We start from the raw sequence: 22426 nt of genomic DNA, 5'->3' as shown, positions 1-22426 counted from the left end.
TTGTGAATGTGAAGGAGTGAATTGTTCCTCCCATAGGAGGAGAACTGCCTTGATTAAAATCTTAAATTCCCTAAGGATGCATCCAATAGCTATGTGCATGGGAATAAGCCCAGGGACCTTGGAACCTGACTTATGTAGTAAGATCTTTGGTCTAACTAGAATATCTAGAATGGAAAATTATGGATCCCTCTTATAGAAATGGGAGTGCCACAGCATATGAGTATCCTAGTACATAGCCTTTACTCACGACAAGAGGCTACTGTTAGGACTGTATATGGAGAAACATAATGGTCTCCAATTGGAGAGGGAGTCAGTCAATGTTGCATTTTATCACCCTTTCTATTTAACTTGTATGCTGAACATATCATATGTAAAGCAGGACTAGATTCAGAGGGAGGAGTCATGAAAATTGGAAGAAGGACAACACCATACTACTAGCAGCAAAGACTTGGAATGATCCCTGAACAAAGGCAACAAAGAAACTGTAAAGGCAGGTTTACAGTTGAATATTAAGAAAACAAAAATAATGACCTCAGATGATTTACATAACTTTAAAGTAGGTGATGAAAACATTGAATTAGTTCAAGATTTTCCTTTGTTCAGTCATTAATCAGAATGGCGACTGCAGTCAGGAAGTCAGAAGACTAGAACTTTGAAGGACAGCTATGAAGAAACTAGACAAGATCCTGAAGTATAAAGATAATGGAATTGTAAAGTTAGGATTATCTATGATAGTGTATTTCCCATTTGTATGTATAGTCATGAACGCTGGATAGTAAAGAAATCTTACAGGAAGAAAATAATTTGAGAAGCTGTGCTGGAGAAGAGTTCTGTAGATACCTTGGATTGCTAAAAAGACAAATGAGCCATATCAAGCCCGAACTCTTCCCAGAAGCCAAGATGACTAAAGTGGGACTGTTATACTTTGGCCATGTCATGAGAAGACATGCCTCACTAGAAAAGACAATGCTTGATAAGGGCAGTAGAAAAAGAGGAAGACTATTCAGTCAAAGAAGCCATGGCCCGGAACCAACCAGAGTGGTTGATGGTAGGATGACATTCATAGGGTTACACATTCATAGGGTTGCCATAAAACAAAGTCAACTTGACATCAGTTAATAACAACAAAGTATTTGGTTGTCGATGCTGACTTGCACTGGCTATCCAGGAGTTACCTAGTAATTTCCCCAGCACTACTGGACGATGACAGTTGTTATACCTGGGGTCTTCTGCTTAAAAAGCTGGTGCTCTGTTACAGAATTATGGTCTGTTTAGCAAACAAACCCCCAGAAACACATACCTAAAACAACACCATTTGAACTCAGTGGAACTTAACTTCTGAGTATATCAATATGGTATTGTGTTGTTAATCTGGTTCAGCAGCATAAAGCCTCGTGATGTTATATTCCAAACAGAAGGTTAACTGAGAATTTATTATTTTATTGCAGTATTTTAATTAGAATGAGCATAGTGAGATTAGAGATTCATCAACAGAGTCGGTGTATGTTATAAATCACTTCTGGAACATAAAACAGTTCCAGGTTGGCAGAAGGCAAGTGAGGGCAGGATCTAGAAGATAAGGTGAAAAAGGTAAAGGGAGGACAATATGAAATGAAAAAATATGGGGACAAATGTGCTGCAACAGAGGTCCAAAACACACTGGGGAAATAATCCAGTTTGAGGCCTCTTTAACTGCCCTGGCTCAATGCTAAGGAATTATGGGAACTGTAGTTTTGTGAGACATTTAGCCTTCTCTGTCAGAGAGCTCTGGTGCCACAATAAACTACAATTCCCAGGATTCCCTAGCATTGAGCTAGGGCAATTTAAAGTGGTCTCAAACTGGATTATTTCTGCAGTGTGTTTTGGACCAGAGTCTGCAAATGTATGGATTGGAGACCAGGAAGTGATAGCAAGAAGACAGTGGAAGCGTTTATGTTCTTTGTATTGACATTTTGCTTGTAGAGTTGCAGATGCTGCTATGACTTGGGTTGCATCTGCACTGCAGAAACAATGCAATTTTACACCATTTTAACTGTCATGGTTCAATGCTATGGAATTCTGGGATGGGTAGGTTTTTGTGAGATATTTAGCCTGCTATGTCAGAGAGGTCTGTCGCCATAAAAGATTACAGTTCCCAGAATTCCATAGCATCAAGCCATGGCAGTTAAAGGCCTCAAGCAGACGGGGCAAAAGTAGTGGCCAGAGACTATTCCTGCCTCCATCACTCCTCAACCAGACGCCGCGGTTGAGTCCCATTAAAAACAGTGAAATAGTAAAACAGTGTCCCTTATATAAAATGACAAAATGAAGGTTTGCTTTTTGAAAATGAATAATTTCAAAAATATTTTCAAGCCATAGATGGTTGACTCCATGGATAACGAATATATAGATTTGGAGGGCCAAATGTATAATGGCAATGTTTAAATGCAAGAAATTGATTTCCCCCCCAAAGCTCACAGTTCAGTCTGATTGAGCATCTCTGGCAAAATCTGAATTTTGTTGTTGTTCACCAGTGGTACTTATCCAACCCAACACAGAACAGATGCACAAAGCTTACCCAAGAAGACTCGAAGCTGCAGTTGCTGCCAACAGTGCTTCTACCAAGTATTGTCTCAACTGATAAACTGACAGAATGGAGGGTCTGTTGTTAGATGTTAGCTATTATAGTAAATGTGCCTTCCTAGTCCAAAAGGCACATGCATTTTATTGCTGGAGACAAATAGCAGGGCTGCAGTTTCTTCACTTTCCAAATTTATCCGGCTTTCCATTGTGGTTAAAAAAAAAGTGTCCTGGATGAGATCGACTTTTGATCCAGAATATCAATAATCTTATTTTCTTAACCTGATCAAGGTAGAGTGACATATGCTTGTTTTTAATTTGGAAGTTTATTTAATGTTCTCCAATATTATAAATGATTGGCTTTAGCTGTATTTTGTTTGTACTTGTATTGTCAACCACCACAGGTCCAGCACTGGGGGAAGAATGGGATATTAAATACATACATACAACTACATTATACCCATATCCTTGCTAACAATATCTGGAGGACCACATTTTCCCACCCCTGGGGTTTATAGGCTGCCCACAGTGTTAAAAAGCACCATCTTGGGGCCTGGGTCTTTGAAAACAAACTGACTCTTGGTGTCTGATCTAGCTTGTGACAAGGAGGAGAGGAAAGGCAAGGCTTGACAGGCAAATATACAGTAGAGTTTGACCAAGGAGCTTAGATAGATGGATTCAAACTACTTTATATACTGAACAATAAGTCAACCTCATGTATATAAGTCAAGGACAGGTTTTGGGGCCAAAATTACAGATTTTGATATGGCCCACGGACAAGTCGAGGGTAAAACTTTGGGGGCATGTAACAAAGCAAAGTTTCCAGCAGAAAAGCAAAGGAAAACAATGCCAAAGAACTTATAAAATTTCAGCAGGCATAAGTGTTTGTGCTTATATTAAAGGCAAGATGGGTGAGAAAACGGAGAGTCAGTGAGTCCAGGACAGATTACACTCTTACCTTTCACCAGGGAATGGTTCCTTATTTTGGCAAGAGTTAAAATACAGTATTTAATTTGACCCGTGGATAAGTCGACTCAGTTTTTTGGGCCAATATTTTGACTAAAATTTTGAGACTTATACATGAGTATATACAGTACAGAAAAAGAGATTCTACCTAAACATTAGGAAGAACTTCCTAATGGTGAGAGCTGTTCAATAGTGAAATACACTAGCTCAGAGTGTGGTGGATCTTCATCTTTGGAAGTTTTTAAGTAGAGGCCAGCCATAAATGCTTTGATTGTGTCTTCTCTGCATGACGGATGGTGTTGGTGTTGGAATGGATGGCCATTGTGGTCTCTTCCAACTCTATGATTCAATAACATGCATTTCCAGGACATAGAGTTGCCAAGTGCAGTAAGGGACAAGACTGTCCCTTATTTAACCTGACAACCCTACCAGGAAGGGAATACATTGCCAGGAGCAGAGTTTTCACACACAAACACAGACACACAACCTCCTCCTCTACCATTTCATTGGCCCAGAATTCTTCTAATGGTCCCCACCCTATTGATCTGGGCTGTCAAGCAGAACAGCTGCAGAAATAATTTGTGTCATGTGAGACAGGAACATAGGGTGACCTTGCCCTCTTAGTCAATCTGCTGCTCTGCATAGGCATTTCCAGATGTTGGGCATCTGAGTCAAATTTTACTTCCTGTATCAAACATGAATCTTCCGTTTCAGTGCTGTCCAAGTGAAGAACGGATAGGTAGCAAGGCATGATCCAGTCATCCAAGTATGTGGACAGCGCTCCAAAAGATCACAGCTTCACTCACCTTGCCTTGGGCAGAAATCAGCACTAGTTGGTTTTTTTTTTTTTTTTTTGCTGGATGTTAGAATAAAATCTAAAAGAAGGACATTGTTTTTCCCTATTTAGATAGGATGTCAGCAAGTCTCCTTCCTTTATTGCCAGTGAGAACAGTAGATACTTTACAGCTTCTATGGCATATATAAGTAATTTAGAAGTGCCCAAACACCATAACGCCTTCACCTTAGCTCGATGTCACGCTCTTCCTTCAGTTGTCCTTGAAGGATGCTATAGGAAGATCCCATATTTGAAAAGACACTGTCCTTGTGATTCTGGTCAAATAGAGTTGGTGGAACATGTCTTTTTGCAGTATCTGTACTATAGAGATCTACACATTGAGTTTATTTTGCCAATCTTCCACAAACATCCAGAACAGTACTTTGTTTCCGTGCTGCTTTCAGATACTAATTCTACAATAACACATAAAGTAGCAAAATTTTGTGCAGCAGCCATTAAAACGCAACAGATGATGACTTGCACAACGGATTAGTAATTGAACTTCTAGTTGGGCTTTGTCAGGTTTAGATGGGTTCTGGCAGATGATTATCTTTTTTTTTTTGTATTTTTTATTTTTAGGAATATTTATATGCATTTTATTTCTTTTATCTGTTTTGTTATTGTATATAGTATTTTTATCTTGTATTTTATTATCATTCTGGTCTGTGACTGTAATAAATATTTATCTATCGTAAGGATGTCAGAATTTCCTAGTGCTAACCATTGGTTAAAATTGAAGAGACAGAGTATAACAGTACTATACAATTACATAAATATGTAGTACCCTTTCCCCACTCTTCCCTTAAAATTTCCTCTACATACAATATGTATCTTCTTTACATGTCTGTGTATTGTTATTAGTTAAGTTTCTATTCTTGCTTTCTTTTCTTCTTCCTTTTACTCTTTCAATTTGATATGAATGATTCTATAATGTTTTCCCAACTCATTATTTTATAATTTAGTGTTTATTCAAATTTCTTTGGCTGTATTATTTTCTTAAGAAGTAAACCATGATTAATTATTCAGATATTTGTTTTCATAATAATAATAATAATATAATTTATGTATAGCCTGCCTTTTCACGAGGGAATCAAGGCGGATTACAACACTAAATATATGTTCCTTATCCAGCACATAAACTTTAATCCAAGACCTGATCTCCCTAATATTTTTAGCATGCTTTCCCAATTGCCACAGAGCATAACCAACTTCTTATTGTTTTTCTAGTAATATTCAATCATATCAAGTACGATTCGGATGTTATTCTTCATTTGTCTTTGGGAAAGAAATCCTGTTTGGTCCTCATGAATAATGTCTTTTATTGTATTCTTCAGTCTAGTTAATATAGAGGTGTATATTTTGTAGTCCAAGTTGCGTAAAGAGACTGGTCTGTAGTTCCCTATTAAAGTTTGGTCTTTTCCTTCTTTAGGAGTCGATATTATGTTGGCTGTTTTGCATGAATTTGATATTCCACCCTGATGGATGGCGTTAAGTATATCCCTCAAGGGATTTTTAAGCACGTTCTCAAACTTTTTGTATTACTCTGCCGTGTAACCGTCCGGACCAGATGACTTTCCTGATTTGAGATTTTTAATTGCAGTTGAGATTTCCAAGGTTGTTATATATTAATTTAGGTTTGTGCTATCTTCCCTAGGAATTAGAGCCCCGTCGTACAGTAATTGGTTATAAAGTAGTCATATAAGTAGTCTGTTAGAAAAGTCATAGTAGGTTTGTTTCGCTTCCTTTATGTTGTGTTTGTTTCCTCCATTAGTACCGATTCCATCTGTTTCTGTAAAAGTTTTGGTTGGTTTTTAAATTTTTTAGACACTTTTTTTCCCCTTTAATTCTTCTTTGACATCTCTTATTTCTCTTTCTAGTGTCCTTATTTCTGCCTGGTGTTCTCCTCCCCCTTAAATTCCTCCCTGCGTTTTATAAAGAGTCCTCTAATGACTGCTTTGTGTGCATTCCCACTCACAATGTTTTAGGTTGTGTGTTGTCCGTCTTATTTTCTGAGAAATATAACCTGATATTTGTTTTCAAGCTTTTGGTGAAATTATCCTCTAATAGCAGTTTTCCATTTAGTCTCCAGTGACAGTGTTTCTTGCCCTCTTCTAACGTTTTCTTTATTTTATAGGATAAAATAAAATAGACGGCACTGGAAACATATCTATTCTAGAGAAGGAGATCTACTGATTAATCATTAATGATTAAAGGCAGTCAAGATGTATCTCCTCCAACAGGCTTTCCCAGACTAGCCTCTCATCAATTGCCCCTCAATTGTTCCTGTTTAGTTTATAATTATAATGTATTTTTTAAATTGTGGATGGGAGGGTTTTTGGGTTATGATGTTTTACGGTATTTTAATGTTGTTTTATTATTGTTAGCCGCTTCGACCTGTTTGGAGACGCGGGATATAAATAATTTTTTATTATTATTATTATTATTGTTGTATTGTTGGGAGTGGAACGTAAATCCTTTCACGGATTCTAAATTGTCTTTTAAATTGGGAAAAAACATCCAAGTTTGGTAGTTTTCCTCAATTCTTTTTCTTGGCTGTTCTGTCAGTTGAGGGATTAATTATTGGCTCCCAGTTGCCCAATTATCAGAATTTTGTCTGAGTTTTGTTTTTCTAGTTGGGTTCTTATTTCTTAATTTTGTTTTATAGTTTTTGGCCGCCCTGAGCCTCTCAGGTTTTTACTCCCATGTAAGAAAATATTTATTATTATTATTATTATTATTATTATTATGTTTATTTATACCCTGCCTTCCTCCCAGTACAGGGACTTAAGGCGGCTATAGTTGTAGCCTTGATATTTCATTTAACATTGATGTGAAACTGGGAAAACCAAGGCTACAGCTACATCTGCACTGTAGAACTAATGCAGTTTGGTACCATTTTAAGTGCCATGGCCCAAGGCTATGGAGTTTGTAGTTTATTGTGGCACTAGAGCTCTCTGACAGAGCAGGCTACATTTCCCAGAATTCCATAGCACTGGGCCATGGCAGTTGGAGAAGTGCCAAAGTGTTTTGAGTTCTGAGGTGAAACACTCAGGCAGATTTAGAGCCCAAACACACTGCAGAAATAATCCAGTTCGAGACCACTTTAACTGCCCTGGCTCAGTGCTAGGGAATTCTGGGAACTGTAGTTTTGTGAGACATTTAGCCTTCTCTCTGTCAGAGAGAGCTCTAGTGCCACAACAAACTACAATTCCCAGAATTCCCTAGCACTGAGCCAGGGCAGTTCAAGGAGTCTCTCAAACCGGATTATTTCTACAGCGTGTTTTGGACCTAAAACACAGGCAGCGCCTGATTGGCTAGGAGAGGGCGAAGGCCTGCTCTAGAAGGGTGACAGACCGGGAGAGCAGCCAGCCAATAGGGAGCCGGGCTGCAGGGGGGAGGCGTTGCTGCCGCGCCGTGATTGGTGGAGACGGGGGGAGGCCGGGCCAATGGGGTGGGTTTGTGACGTGGCCGCCCGGGCGAGGCGTGAGAGGCTGTGCGGAGACGCTGCGCTGCCTTTTTAGCGGAGCGCCGGCGGCTGAGGGAGAGGTGGAGAAGCAGGTCGGCGCTGGCAGGTATGGTGGAGGGATATGGGCGCGGTGCGGCCAACGGTTGGGCGCGCGGGCAGCGCTCTCGGGGGATGCCCAGGGAACCCCCCGATTGTGACGTCAGACCTTTTGCTCCCCCTCTCGCCCCATAATGCTCTGCCTCTCTGGCTCAGGCTCTGGCTTTTTGCTTCCCCCGCTTCCTCTCCAGCCTCTCTCTTTCTCGAGCATGGGACCATATGGGACTCCCACTCCCAAATCAACTCCAGCTGATACACATGATGGGAGTTGTAGTTCATCAGCAGCTCAAGGACTTTAATTCTCATCAACCCTAGCTAGCCCAGACAGTGGTGGTAAACATGATGGGAGTTATCGTTCATCAGCATCTCAAGGACTCTCACTCCTGTCAACATAGCCAAGGGTGATAAACATGATGGGAGTTGTAGTTCATTAGCACCTCAAAGGCTTTCATTCCCATCAACTCCAGCTAGCCTAGCCAGTGGGTGATAAACAGGGGAGTTGTAGTTCATCAGCATCTCAAGGGCTGCCATTCCCTTCAACCCTAGCCAGTGGTGGTAAACACAATGGGAGTTGTAGTTCTCAAGGGCAGCCCGTGCCCCAGTTTTGCAGCAGAGGCATCCTGATGTCCATCTAAGCCTGGCGATCAATTCGTTGTTCTGAACTGTACACTTCAGAGAGTCATGGGAATGGTTTCCAGCTAGGGTTGCCATCAGTCAGGACCTCCAAACTGGGACAAATGTAGGACAAATGTAGGACAAAATTTTCAAATGGAGGACACATTTTTAAAAAATGGAGGACACTCAAAAAGTGATGGTTTTTTAAAAAAATTTCATATAAATGCATGTTTCTTAGGCATGATACAAATGGAGGACATTTGGCATTATTCCTAGACAGATGGCAGAAATGTGCTTCCCTTGCTGGCCAAAAACCAGAAGAGGAGGAAGAGTGGAAGAAGCAGAGGAGGAGGAAGTGGAGAAGAAGAAAAGGAGGAAGAGGAGGAGGAGGAGGAGGGGTAAAGGAGGAGGAGGAAGAAGAGGAAGTAGAGGAAAAAAAGGGGAGGAAGAGGGGAAGGATGAGGTGGAGAAGAAGAGGAGGAGGAGGAAGAAGAGGGAAAAGAGGAGGAAGAAGAGGAGGAGGAGAGGAGACAGAAGAAGAGGAGGAGGCGAAAGAAGAAGAAAGGCTCTTTCCCCTGCCTTGAAGCCTCCCTGGCCGGCGGAGGAAGCTTCAAGGCAGAGAGGAAAGGGTCTCCCCTCACGGAGAGACCCTTCCTCCCTGCCTTGAAGCCTCCCTGGCCAGCGGAGGAAGCTTCAAGGCAGGGAGAAAAGGGTCTCCCCGAGGCGAGACCCTTCGTCCCTGCCTTGAAGCCTCCGTGGCTGGCGGGGAAAGCGGCAAGGGAGGGGAAAAGGGCCTTGCCGAGGCAAGACCCTTTCCCCTGGCCCTCCCAGGCTACCTCCCTGGCCAGCGGAGGAGGCCAAGCAGGGAACGAGCCTTGCTGAGGCGAGGCTCTTTTCCCTGCCTGGCGTTGGTGGTGGGGGGGTGGGGGGTCCTGGGGGCGGGGTCAAACCAGGGCGGGACCGTGTGGCCACGCCCCAAACCGGGAAAGTCCCGCCCCCAGGCGGGATATGGCAACCCTATTTCCAGCAGACCTTTGGATGCTTCCCAACCCCAAAAATTCCCTGCAAGTCTCCATCTCCAAAGAGGCTGGGGATGCTTTAGAAGGGCCTGCGTAGCGAGTGAATTGCCTGCTGTATGTGTATATGTCTTTTCATGGTGGGGCAGAGGGGGCAAGGGATGATGGAGGTTGCAGTCTAATAGCTTTTAGGGCAGTGCTTTTCAGGTTGTCTGATGTGAGGAATCTGCCAGGGAATTTGTAGCCATTGATTACAGCTGTTTATTTCTTCCCTGGAAACTCTGTGGCAGACCAGCAGTCATTGGTTTGGGAACTGGCACTGGTTTGCAGACCATCGTTTTGAGTAGCAGTGCTCTGGAAGATCCGATGCCCATTCCGTTACAGGAACTTGATTTCTGTCTTTTCTTCTCCTTGTCTGTAAAGAACTGTATAGAGTCATTGCTGTTATTGTTAAGTGCCTTCAAGTTGACCCCAACCTATGGCGACCCTGTGGATGAGACATCTCCAAGACCCCCAATCTGTCCTGCAGTCTTCCTCTCTTCCTCCATTTTTCCTGGCATTCTTGTCTTTTCTAGTGAGTCGACCTGTGGATGAGACGTGTCCAAGACCGCCTGTCCTCCACTGCTTTCCTCAAGTCCTGTAAGTTCAGGCCCCTGACCTCCCTGATTGAATCTATCCATCTAACATGTGATCTTCCTCTCTTTCCATTGCCCTCCACCTTTCCTAAGATTATTGTCTCTTCTAGAGAGTCATAGAGTTGGAAGAGACCACAAGAGCCAACCCCTGCCATGCAGGAACTCACTATCAAAACATCCCCGACAGGTGGCCATCCAGCTTCTGTTTAAAAACCTCCGAAGAAGAAGGAAGACTTCACTAGATTATCACACTACAGTCTTAAAGCTTTGCTATTCCACTTTAACTGCTCTGGCTGCCTCCTGTTGCATTCTGGAGTTTGTAGTTCAGTGAGGCCTAAGACCTCTCTGGCTGCATATTCTAATTGCCCCTCCCTAAACTGCAAATCCCAGAATGTAGGAAGAAGTTGCCAGAGCAGGTAAAATGGAATAGTAACACTTTAAAAATGTAGTGTGATAATGAAGTCTACCTAATTCTTTGGAGCTTTTTAAACAGAAGCTGGATGGCCACCTGTCGGTGAGTTCCTGCATGGTGTAGTGTGATAATCTCTGTCTTCTTTGGGAGCGTATTCCACTGATGGACAACATTTACTGTTAGGAAATTCCTCCTAACGTTGAAGTGGAATCCCTTTTCCTGCCTTCTCATGATGTGGCCAAAGTATGACATCCTCAGTTTTGTCATCTTGGCTTCCAGGGAGAGTTCTAGTTTGCTCTGTTCTAGGGCCCTGTCTTTTTGGCTGCCCTTGGTATCCTCAGCCATAGTGGCATGCAATCTTAGGGGAAGATACTGACTCTAAGAGTCAGCATGGTGTAGTGGTTTGCGCATGGGACTGTGACTCTGGAGATACAGGTTCAGATCTGCGCTCAGCCATGGAAACCCGCTGGGCAGCCTCAGAGGAAGGCAAATGCAAGCCTTCTTTGAACAAATCTTGCTGAGAAACCCAGTTATAGGGTCACCATAAGTTGGAAACAAGTTGAAGGGACACAACAACAACCTAACTCCACATACTTTCCTTTGAAGCAAAGAAAATTGGGATTCCTTATGGCGGTTCAGATGGCAGCCCTATGAAGACTTTATTTGGACCTTGCTGAGGCTTACCTTGGAATAGATAGGATTGTATGTTTGAAAGATAATTCTGTTTTTCATTCCCCTTCCCCTCCTAGGTCTACTCTTCTGCTTTAGTATGATGAAAGACTAGGTGGAAATGGACAGTGGTTTTCAAGAATAAACTTGCTTGAGAGAAGTGTGGCTGTCAATGGTACAAATACATATTTTTGTCCTACTGGTGCTGCCTGTCAAACAAGCTTTTTGTTTGTGTTTGAAACAGTACACACCTTGCAAAACCTGTTGACAGTGGCAAAGGGGAGGTGAGCATACACAGTTTGTGCAGCATCCCTTCGGTATTGACTCCAGCTTTCTAAAATAATACTATCTCCTCCAGCCTGAGATTTACGAGATTTCATTTATTTGTGAGCTTCCATTTATGTCTTTCTCCTGCTATGATGTGAGCCCAGTTATACATTTTTGTCGTTTCCCCATCAATATCATAATCACCTTTCTCCATTCAAATAAAAGGGAAAAAATAAAAAGGAAGCACCATAGAAGGGAGATATTCATATTGGAAGTATATTTACAACCACCCAGTTTAAGAACACTGTCCAAAAACAGTTTAGGTGTATAATTTTGAAATCTTCGATAAGAGCAATTGTTTCTCAAGAATAAATTTAATGTTTTATATAGAAGTTACTGCCTCTTTCCTTTTTCTGTTCCATTATAGTGTGTAGTTTCAAAGGTAACATGAAAGACCAGGGATCTGTGGGAAGCCTGGCTTGTGAATAAGCAGTGTATTGGTTTAAACTGCTTGCAGTAGAAGCAGCTAAACAGACTGTTGTGTGGTGGAAAATGGGTTTACATCCAAATTTTTAATCTTCCTTTCATAGCATCATGGTTTATTAAGCTACAGCAAGTGGGAGCAATTGTGCAGCATGCACCAGACTGCTGCTTTTGTGTGCCAAACCAGGACCCCTGGTGACCCCTGGCTTGGCTTGTGTGAACATACCCAGAGTCTCATTTGCAGGGATTACAATGTTGCGTTAACTCTCACAGTTACATTTATAATATCAAAGCTATCCAATTAAATAAGCTGTATCACAATCTGTTTGAAGGCAGCATCTATTTCTCTTAGCTTATTTACTTTGAGGGGCGTGTGGGGGCCTGTCCTTTACAGTCCTATCACATGGAGTAATTCATCCAGATTCATGTTTCAGTGATGCAATTTTAAGTCTGGGTCTCTGCCAGTCCTAATGGGGGTGAGGTACTTGTTCTTTTTTTGTGAAATCCCTAAACAACATACTGGAACTGTGTTAGCATCCTATGTTAATATTAAAAGGAATAGTTCGCTTTTCTCTGAAGGAGAAATAGTTTACTTTTCTCTGAAGAACTTGCAAGTTGTATAAGCTCTTGCTGTGTTGGTTTTGTAGCAGACTCACGCTGTAGTCCTCCATGCTGTGTGTTTCCCTTGCAAGTCTCCAGCATAGTGTTTGCCTTGCAAGACTTCTGCAGTAGTAATAAGTTTAGGATTCCTGCCTAAAGCCCAAAACACACTGCAGAAATAATCCAGTTTGAGACTACTTTAAATGCCCTGGGTCAATGCTAGGGAATCCTGAGAATTGTAGTTTATTGTGACACCAGAGTTGTCTGACAGAGAAGGCTAATGTCTCACAAAATTACAGTTTCCAGAATTCCCTAGCATTGAGCTAGGGCTGTTAAAGCGATCTCAAACTGGATTATTTCTGTAGTGTGTTTTGGACCTAAGTTTATGATTGCTGCTTGCAAGACCTTAGAAATTTGTGTCAAAATTTATTATAGAGTGGTTTCTGATTTATGGTATGCCTAAGGTGAAACTTTTCTTGGAAATACACTTGTCTCTCCATATTCACTAGGGGTAGGGGCACAAGACCCCTGTGAATATGGAAAAACCGCAAATAACAAAAACATGTTTTTAACCTGAAAGGACACCTCTCTAGGTCCTCCAGTGCAACTCTGTGGTTAACACCTGACAAATGCCTAGTAGAGTATTATCTCTAGGAATCTCTAGGTCTTTCAGTGCAACTTTTAGTTAAAGATGACCATAGAGTTGTGCTGGAGGATCTAGATATTCCTAGAGAGAACATATGAATCTGTGAATAATCAAATCCGCAAATATGGAAAGATGAGTGTATTTGTTTTACCATTGCCTCTCTCTGATGCTGAGAGAGTGTGACTTGTCCAAGGCTACCTGGTATGTTTTCATGGCTGATAGGGTAGCCAGACCCAGATCTCTCAGAGTCCTAATAAATAATAAATAATAATAAAAAAATGTGGGTTTTTCAGGCTATGTGACCATGTTCTGGAAGAGTTTCTTCCTGACGTTTCGCCAGCATCTGTGGCTGGCATCTTCAGAGAATGCTTTGCCTGGAAAAAGTTGATTGTATATATACTGTGAATGCAGGTGTGATTTGCATGTGTATTGTTCTGTTGCTGATGGCAGGCCTCAGGCTGGGAGGCTAATGCAAATGAGGATTAGTGTTTGCTAATTGGTGATCATTATCTGCTGGGAAAGCCCCCGACTCTAAGTGGTTTCCCATTTGCATTGGCTGAGTCCTCATTTTGCTATTCTTCAGGACTGGTAGCCAAATTTTGTTAACTTTAAGGGTTTCTTCTTTCCGGTTGAAATTGTCCAGGTGTTTGTGGATTTCAATGGCTTCCCTGTGCATCCTGACTTGGTAGTGGTTGGCCTGGTCCAGAATTTCAGTGTTTTCAAACAGTATTTTATGCCCAGGATGGTTTGTGGCATGTTCTGCTACTGCTGATTTTTGTGGCTGGCCCAGTCTGCAGTGTCTCTCGTGTTCCTTGATTCTTGTTTGCACACTGCATTTGGTGGTCCCTATGTAGACTTGTCCACAGCTGCATGGTATGGTATAATAAAATTTATTTATATCCTGCCCCTCTATAAGATGCAATCAGGGTGGCTAGATGCAATCAGGGCAACTAGTCCAATTCCCAAACCATTACACTATGTTGGCTTGTATTAATTAAAAACGCTGGCGAATTCTTCCTACAGATACAGGTAGAAATGGAAAACCTGTAAGGTTAAGTCAGAGGAAAGGTATTGAAACAAATGCTTTGCTTGCAATTATTAATCATGCATTTCTTTTGCACTGTCCAAGATTGCTAAATGTAACTTTCAGTTGATCTCACACATTGCAAGCATGGTCACAGAGCAGCCTTGCCATTAATAATGTGGCTGCAATAAATGATAGTGTGAGATATGATGCATAAGCCATATGGGACACAACTGGTCTTGTCCAGTGGCAGGAAAGATAATTAAGAATTTTGAAACCTGTTCTTTCCACATCAAGATATTTATTTTCATGTTTAATGTGTCAACTAAATGTTGGTGAACATGCATCACAGTATAACCTTTAACTGCCTTTGGAATGAATTACTAGATGTGGTGAGGTTTGTCAGTAGATTGTAAGTATTAAATAAAATTGAGGAGGAGTTGTAATCTGGTATTTATGCTCTCCTCTCCATTTATATAGAAAGATGATTGCAGGGCTGGAGGAAGCGACATAATTTTCCTGTCACTCCTCCTTCCCTGATACCTTGACAGCACAGTTATAGTATCTGGAAAACAAGAGGTTCTGAGCTTTGTAGTTTTATAATCTATCTTTTATTTTAGTACACTTAACTGTTAACATATTTGTACTGAAGTTTTGAAAATTTTTGTAAGAAACTAAAGTAATATTAAATTTTTCTCTCCCATTCATGTTGAGCCTTTCTTTGAGTAATACTGTCTTTTCCAGTGTTCTTTCATGGGAACACTAGAAACTTTTGGCAAGCTTCACATACATGGAAGTAAATAGAAAGAGTGGTCAACTGCCTTTAAAGGATGTCTACTGTTCAAAACTTGAGTGTCTCACTCATTTAGCAGGCATTGCTCTCTTTGTCATCCATCCAGGTTAATGCTAGTCAGGGAACATCTACGACTATTAAGGTTTTATATAGTATTTAACTCCCTGCAGGCATCAATTTGTGTGTGTGTGTGTGTGTGTGTGTGTATCTACTCTGCCAATTTCCCCTCAAATCAGAAAATCTAATTTAAAACAATTTAAATCAGAATTGTCCAGAACAGGACAGTTAAAATAACCAAGATTGGAGGAATTTGCAATTAGAGGTTTGGTAGTCTGTCTTCCATACTTGAAATGCCCCTGAAAGTAGAAGAGTTTTTGGTAGAACAATATAATTCTAGCCTTTGGTGTAAGAAATAAATCTGTTGATGTTGTAATAATATAGATATTAAAGATAGAGGATGAGACTGTAGAGACCAATATGCCTATAGCATTGTTGTGAATTTTTAGCTGAGTGGAGAACGTTGACTGCATGTAACTTTGCAAAAGTCCTTCTCTCTCTCTCCCATACACATTCATACACACTTTATGAAACAATAGACAGTGGTACTGAAAGTTAAAGCAGGCTGTATTTGTCTATGGATTAGTCTGTGTCAGGTTGTAATGGTCTGGCAACAGGACTTGCATTGTAACTCAGATTAAATGTTCTTTAGAAGCTCCATATATGAAAACATGCAACCATGTTCAGCAGGATGGAAAAGTACTCTAATACCACGATAGCAGCAGCAGAATGTTAGGCCTCCAAGTAATTATGCTCTTTTCTGTTCTCCCAGTCCCCATTCCCTCTGCTGCTAAATCCATAGCTGCGAAAATGTGTCTCTGTAATATGGTAGAGAAATTTCAGTATTGGAGCACTGAGCTGCCTTTGAGCATTTCTGCAGTTACAGAAGGTCACATGCCTTTCCTGAGTTTCTAAATCTACAAAACAGGAAGTTTCTTGATGTAAGCAGCCTGGCAAGATGGGCAAAGTCATCTCCTTCTAGCTCATACTTTTCTAGGGCCCCATTCCCACTTACAGATAAATTGGTGTGTGATCTGAATCGATGGATTGATTTGACAGCGGAGCGTGGTTCCCACCACCTTTGCCCCAATCGCATTTTCTCCACTACATTTGCCCCAATCACATTTTTTACCTCCAAAATAATCTAGTTGTGGTTCCCATTCACAAATTAATTGATTCAAAATGATTCAGTTCCAGATGGCCAAAGGGGAAGTTTGAATTGATTCCTATCCTCGTGTGGTTCACACTTGTGCAGATTCGATTTATTGAAAAAGAAGCAGAAAAAATAAGTGTCAAAAAGACGCGGGTTAAATGGATCTAGTGTATGGCCCTCCTTCTCGGAATTGCTTCATCAATTCGGATTGAGTGGGAAGCAGGGTTGTTTGAACCGGTTCAAAACAATTCACAATCTGGTTTAAAGGTAGTGGGAATGAGGCCTAGGTTTAGCAGGAGAGGACGACAGTTTTTTAAAAATAATACATTGGGCACATCTGATTGGGTAGCTTCTCTGTCTTCTTGCAGAATTTAATTCATGTTGGCTATGTCCCTGTACTCTTGGGGTGGACAAAGTGCACCCCAAGGGAGGCGTCATAAAATGCACTTATATAGAGGGGAACTTTCCCTACATTTTTGGCCCCCCTGGGCCAAATTAGGCCTTTTTAAAAATAGGAAGTAAATAGGAAATAACTTCTGGTTCATACTTGGTGTTAAAAAAGGCTTCTCCTGGGCCTAAAATTGTCCAGAGAGGCTTAAAAACATGACAAACATATCCTCAAGCCCCCTATAGGGGATTTAAAGGCAAAACAAAATGGATTATTATTATTATTATTATTATTTTGCTGCGGATGTGGTGGGGGAAGGTCTCCGGACCAGCTAATGCACCTCTCCAGTCTCTCACAATTGTCCATCCCTGCTTTATTCTTTTGTCACCCTTGAGCATCCTTCTCAACTAAGCAAGGCAGATATGATCCCTGACCTATGTGTAAGTTTGAGTTAACATTGGTTAAAAGCAATGTACAGTTGGCCCTCCGTTTTTGTGGGAGATCTGTTCCAGACCCCCTCCTGGCGTTGATGGAGGTTTGTGCATATTCCAGCCTCATAGGCTTGAATGGGTCGTGCCCCTGTGTACAGGACATTGGAAATAGCGGAGGTTGCCCCTCCGTGGATATTCGAGGGTGCAGATCCCAGATACGTGAGTTAGGAGGGGAACTGTTGTTTTATTTGCTTTTGTATTTACCCTGCTTTCCCTTTTCTCATGTATATTCAATTACTAAACATCTTCTCTTAATTTAGACCAGTGCTATTAAGTTGTGCTTCCTGGACCAGTTCCACTCCGTAGGCCATTTGCTGCCTGGCCCTGTTTGAGTTTCCAGGAAAGAAAAAAAACTCCAACACAGTTATAGCTGATGGATCCCGATATAGTGCTAGTTTTTGGCACACTGGGGGAAAAGAGACCTATTCTCTGCATCACGTAGCTGGAGCTTAGTATACTCTTAAGTGGGTAGGTTCTCTCCCCTCACCTGCCTAGCCACTGTACCTCACTACCAAGTCATGGAGATTCATGGTTAACAGAAAGTAAGAGAAATTAGCTAGTTGCCTGCTTAAAGTAGTGTAGAGCTTGTAAAATCCACTTTTTTTTAACACTGTGAATTCCTCAGCTAGAATACCACTGGCAGTTACATAAAGGAAAATGAATTTTTCAATTTTTAAAGCTCTGCAGTAGGGAAGAGAAGTTTACTGCCAGGAACTACTACTTCTTCAAAGCAAAAAAATAAAAGAAAAATGCCCCCCTGGTCAAAGCTAGAAGAACAAAACTGTTTTGAGAACTTCCAGTTGGCTTAAAGTACGTATGCCTGCATCTGATCTAACATGCAAAGTAGTACTTGAGGCCATCACAAGTATACGTCTGAGGACCAGATGTCATGTACAGATGGGAGGGCTGTTGTTTACATACCTGGCTTATGAGTGGCCACAGAATATTTGGATGGAGGTCAGTTGGTAACATAATACTGCATTATATTGATCTTTGATCCCATTTTACAGGGTTAAAATGTGCATGCCTTTAAAATTTTGATCCCCCCATAACATGATATATGGTATTTATTTTATTCCCCCAAGTTTATTGTCAAAATTAATTTTTTAACCGTCAGTCCAATTTACCAACCCCTAGAGTTGAAGCGTTGTAGAGTATAGCTAAAAAAATTCCTCCTAGCTTTGTTGGGATTTGTGTAATGAGAATTGGCTACTGAAAACTGCCTAGCATGATTTCTTTATGTCTTGTTTCTCAGGTTACAGAAGCTGTGTAATAAAAGTTGTTTTATGACTCAGAAATTGAAATGTGTGGAGGAGGGGTAGGTGTGTTGGTCTTAAATAGGCTGAACACAAATTGAGATGTAATGCAACAACTTGGAATGGCAAGTCAGATCTATGAAACTCACAGATATGTTTAATTGACAGTCATTTATTGTAATTTCCTTAATGACTGCCTCAATCTTTGTTATCTTCTGGTATATAATTATACCTTTTCATACATTCATCAATTTATTAATTCAGTTTCCACATCAATTTTATATCTAATGATATCTCTATTATGCTATATCTTACTATTACAAGCAAATACAACTTTCTCAGCAGCACTACATCAGTTTGTAGCATCCACACCTTGTCTTGGGATGGAAGCCCAGGGTTGGTTCTCTCTGTGTCCCTTATATTTTAGCAAATGTGTGCAAAATGGTTGTCTGCCTTATCTGTGAAAATTCTGCATTAGTATTTTCTTCCTAACATAACATTCAGACCTTGGTTGTCATAACTACGGTATGTTAAAATGTTCTATAGATACAAAAAGACTGTTGAAAGCACTGCATGTAATCCCAACTATCTTTATAAGTTTCTTTTTATACATTTTAATGAATTAACATTAGTAATTCTGGTTTGCAAAAGCTCCAAAATTCCTAACCTTTGGTTTCTTACATGTTTTTCTATGTGCACTTTTATGTTTTCAGAACTGCACCATACTGTAATCATGTTTTCCAAGCTGGCCTACCCCCAATCACTTGCTGTTCTCCGTCGTGGTGTTCATGCTTCTGTGAGTTCAGCCACATCGATTGCAACTAAGAAAACGGTCCAGGGCTGTTCGTCACCTGAATATATATATGAACGAGAGGCCAAGTATGGTGCACATAACTACCACCCACTCCCAGTTGCACTTGAAAAAGGGAAAGGTAAATATATCTGATATGCTCAAATGTAATAGTGGTTTAAGGCATGTTGGGTACTTAGTTCTTAATTCAGCTATACAGATCATTATTTTCTTCCCGTCTCCCTCCAGTGATTAATGAACTCTCAGTGCAAAAGGAATATTTCTTTGGGGGAAAGAAATTGTGGAATACTAGAATTTCTGAATGTCTTCACTCCCTGCTCATGGGTGCTTTTTCACTAGAGAGAGGATGCTGAGACTATAAACATCTATCACTTGTCTTTTATCCAGCTGAGAAACACAACTGACTCCATAGCTGCTGCCTCTGCACTTGCCCTTCTTCCTATATCAGAGAAAAGAGAGCTCATATATGATTCTAGTGTGAGAAGTGGAGAAATGAGTGGGAGGAAGAGGCTGGCAGGAAGCTATCTGTAGTGACAACTTTCCTTTCTTTCAGTGGGTGGCTGGCTGGGAAGTATAAAAGAATGGGAATCAGATGCTTCCCTCATAAAATTTTTGATGCTTACCATCTCAGTTTTTGCTGTGAACTGTAGTTCTTGGGACTTGGCTCCAGAACCCTAACTTTGGTCATCAATGATTGACCATGGACCACTTGTTATTGTTGTTTGGGCATTAAAAGGCCATGTTGTTCTGTCCTGGTAGGGCTGCCATAATTGTCCACTTTTACCAGGGACAAAATGTAGGACAAATTCAAGACCAAACTGAAGGGCAACTGCAGGACAAAACTCAGCTCAAAATGTAGGACATTTAAGGTCCACCATTTTTCTTCAATGTCCTACATTTTGGCCTGAGTTTTGTCCTGCAGTTGTCCTACAGTTTGGTCTTGAATTTGTTCCACATTTTGTCCCTGGTAAAAGTGGACAATTATGGCAACCCAGTGTCCTGGGCCCATTGCTATTCAGCATCTTTATCAATGACTTGGAATGGATGAAGGAATAGAGGGCATGCTTATCAAATTTGCAGATGACACTAAATTAGGAGCGGTAATAGCCCAGAGGACAGATTCAGAATTCAAAATGTCTTTAACATATTAGAGAGTTGGACCAAAACTAACCAAAAGAGCTTTCACCTAACCCTCAGGAAGAACTTCCTGACAGTAAGAGCTATTTGACAATGGAATATGCTCCCTTGGACTGTGGGAGAGTCTCCTTCTTTGGAGGCTTTTAAAGAGAGTTTGGATGGCCATCTGTCAGGAGTGCTTTCATTGTGTATTTCTGCATGGCAGGGGTTTAGAATGGATGGCCCTTTTAGTCTCTTCTAACTCTTGTTTCTTCCTCTGAAATATAGCTTACCGCAACTGGTATTCCCCATCCAAGTACTAATCAGGGCTTGACCTACTCAGCTTCCAATATCAAACAGGATCTAGTGACTTTATGGTATTTAGGCTCATATATGAGCTGTGAGGAGTAGCCTACAGCTGCAAGTAGCTGAAAGAGATTTGAGTGTCTATTTCTGACTGACTGACTATCGCTTAACATTTGGACCAGGTCGGTGGAGATGGTATCAATTCTTTTGAATCCTAAAATGCTTTAGTGAGTTATGAGAATCTAAATGTCATATTTTCATTGACTTGCAGAGGAGAGATAATTGTATTACACTGATGCTTGTGGCTTATTTCTGTTGAAAAAAATACTCTTCTGTGCTGGGTTTGCTCCTTCTCTCTTTGTTGGAACCTTGTAGAAGTTAAGAAAAAACAAGGACACACAAGAAAACCATTTTCTGTGGCTCCTGAAATGCAGTTCACACCTTAGTCTGCTACCAGTCCACTTGACCCCGCCGCATAAGGGAAATCCAGCGTATGCTGGAGCCCCATTAGATTCACTATGTCCCTTTTTGCCTGTGTGTGCTAGTATTTTGTGGTTTCCATCATTCAAAACAATGCTGCTTACAAGTACATCCTTTACAACAGAAAACAAAAGGCCCTGGCTAGGCACTGCAGCTGGCCCTCTGTATGCACAGAGTCTTTATCCACAGATTCAAGCATCCATGGCTTGAAAATGTTCAAAGAATATTTAGGAAGAATTAAAAGAATTAAAAAAAAAACCTTTTCCAAGCTATGTGTTGTAATTGGTACCAACTACATCTCCTCATTAACTATTCACAGTAGATGTTATGTGCACAGCTCTGAGTATCTTATGTCCCAGATGCTTTCTCCTCCTCCTCAGGATGCTTACATTGCACTACGTACTTTGGCCTAGTACTAACTAAATCTCAAAACCAGAATAAACTATAATAAGTAGATAAACTTAATAGTTATGATAGTTTGCTGGCATTTATGTTTCACCAGCGATTTCTCTCCTGTAGAATTATCTTCAGAATAATTGTCATGGAGGACACACTTGTATGATCTACTACCTCTTCTCCAGCTTCTGTTGTAAAAGCTTATGGGTCCCTGGTTATGTCTTGAAGTTAACTGAGGATATATTAGAGAGCTTTTCAGCATTTGGGCGCCAGCTGTTTGCCACACTAGACTTGTTTCTGAAGTTTTATTACATTTAGCAAGCTTCACCTAATGTAATATTTAAACTAATTAGAAGCTTAAATAGTGTCAAAGTCTAACTGTGCTTTTGCTACTATGTAACCTCATAATGCTAGATTAAAGCTTGGAGTGATGTGCCTGGAAAATGTTTACAGGTCAACCTCTTTATTGGTTTACAGCTGCAAATTAGTAGCTTTGTACAACTATATTATCTCAGTGAATATGTGTTTGACAGGTAGATCAGTGTAACAAAGTAAAGTATAACATATCAAGTGCTTCCTTGAGGACAAGTAAACAGTTCTTTCTTCTTGGCATCTTGCAGCCTGCTGAAATGTATCACTTGTGGGGAAGGAGGGAGCGAGGGTGGGAACTATGTTGCCTTCTGTTTTCCTTGGAAACAAGAAAGTAGTCTTCTCTTGGCTTCATTCCATGGGCCAAGAGAAGGCTTCATCACTTTAATATGTGAGTTTACCTATGCGTTCATTCTTCTTTCTTACAAGTTTATTCTTATACAGAAGATCTTGTAGCATTTTTGAGACTAACTGAAAGAAAGAAGCTTTCATTTAGTCTCAAAGGTGCTATAACATCACTT

At 40.9% G+C, this 22426-nt stretch overlaps 1 protein-coding gene across 3 annotated transcripts in view; it reads left to right on the top strand.

Moving 5' to 3' along the window:
• The first annotated feature begins 7829 nt into the window (after positions 1-7829).
• Positions 7830-22426, top strand: part of OAT (ornithine aminotransferase) — a 29869-nt gene continuing 15272 nt past the window's right edge. The window contains exons 1-3 of one of the 3 annotated variants that reach the window (XM_089510103.1): positions 7853-7932; positions 10129-10192; positions 19141-19359. In XM_089510103.1, the coding sequence (XP_089366229.1) occupies positions 19161-19359 (199 nt within the window). In that variant the 5' untranslated portion in view covers positions 7853-7932; positions 10129-10192; positions 19141-19160. Of the gene's footprint in view, positions 7933-10128; positions 10193-17850; positions 18129-19140; positions 19360-22426 lie in introns of all 3 variants that reach the window. The other 2 variants (XM_089510102.1, XM_089510101.1) reach the window with 2 other exon arrangements.

Source organism: Sceloporus occidentalis, unplaced genomic scaffold (assembly GCF_023333645.1).
Source record: "Sceloporus occidentalis isolate IW3139 unplaced genomic scaffold, rSceOcc1.0.p SCAF_2, whole genome shotgun sequence".
In the NCBI taxonomy this organism is placed as follows: domain Eukaryota; kingdom Metazoa; phylum Chordata; class Lepidosauria; order Squamata; family Phrynosomatidae; genus Sceloporus; species Sceloporus occidentalis.
The sequence above is the reverse complement of the archived record's forward strand: the minus strand, read 5'-3'. Positions and strand labels throughout refer to the sequence as shown.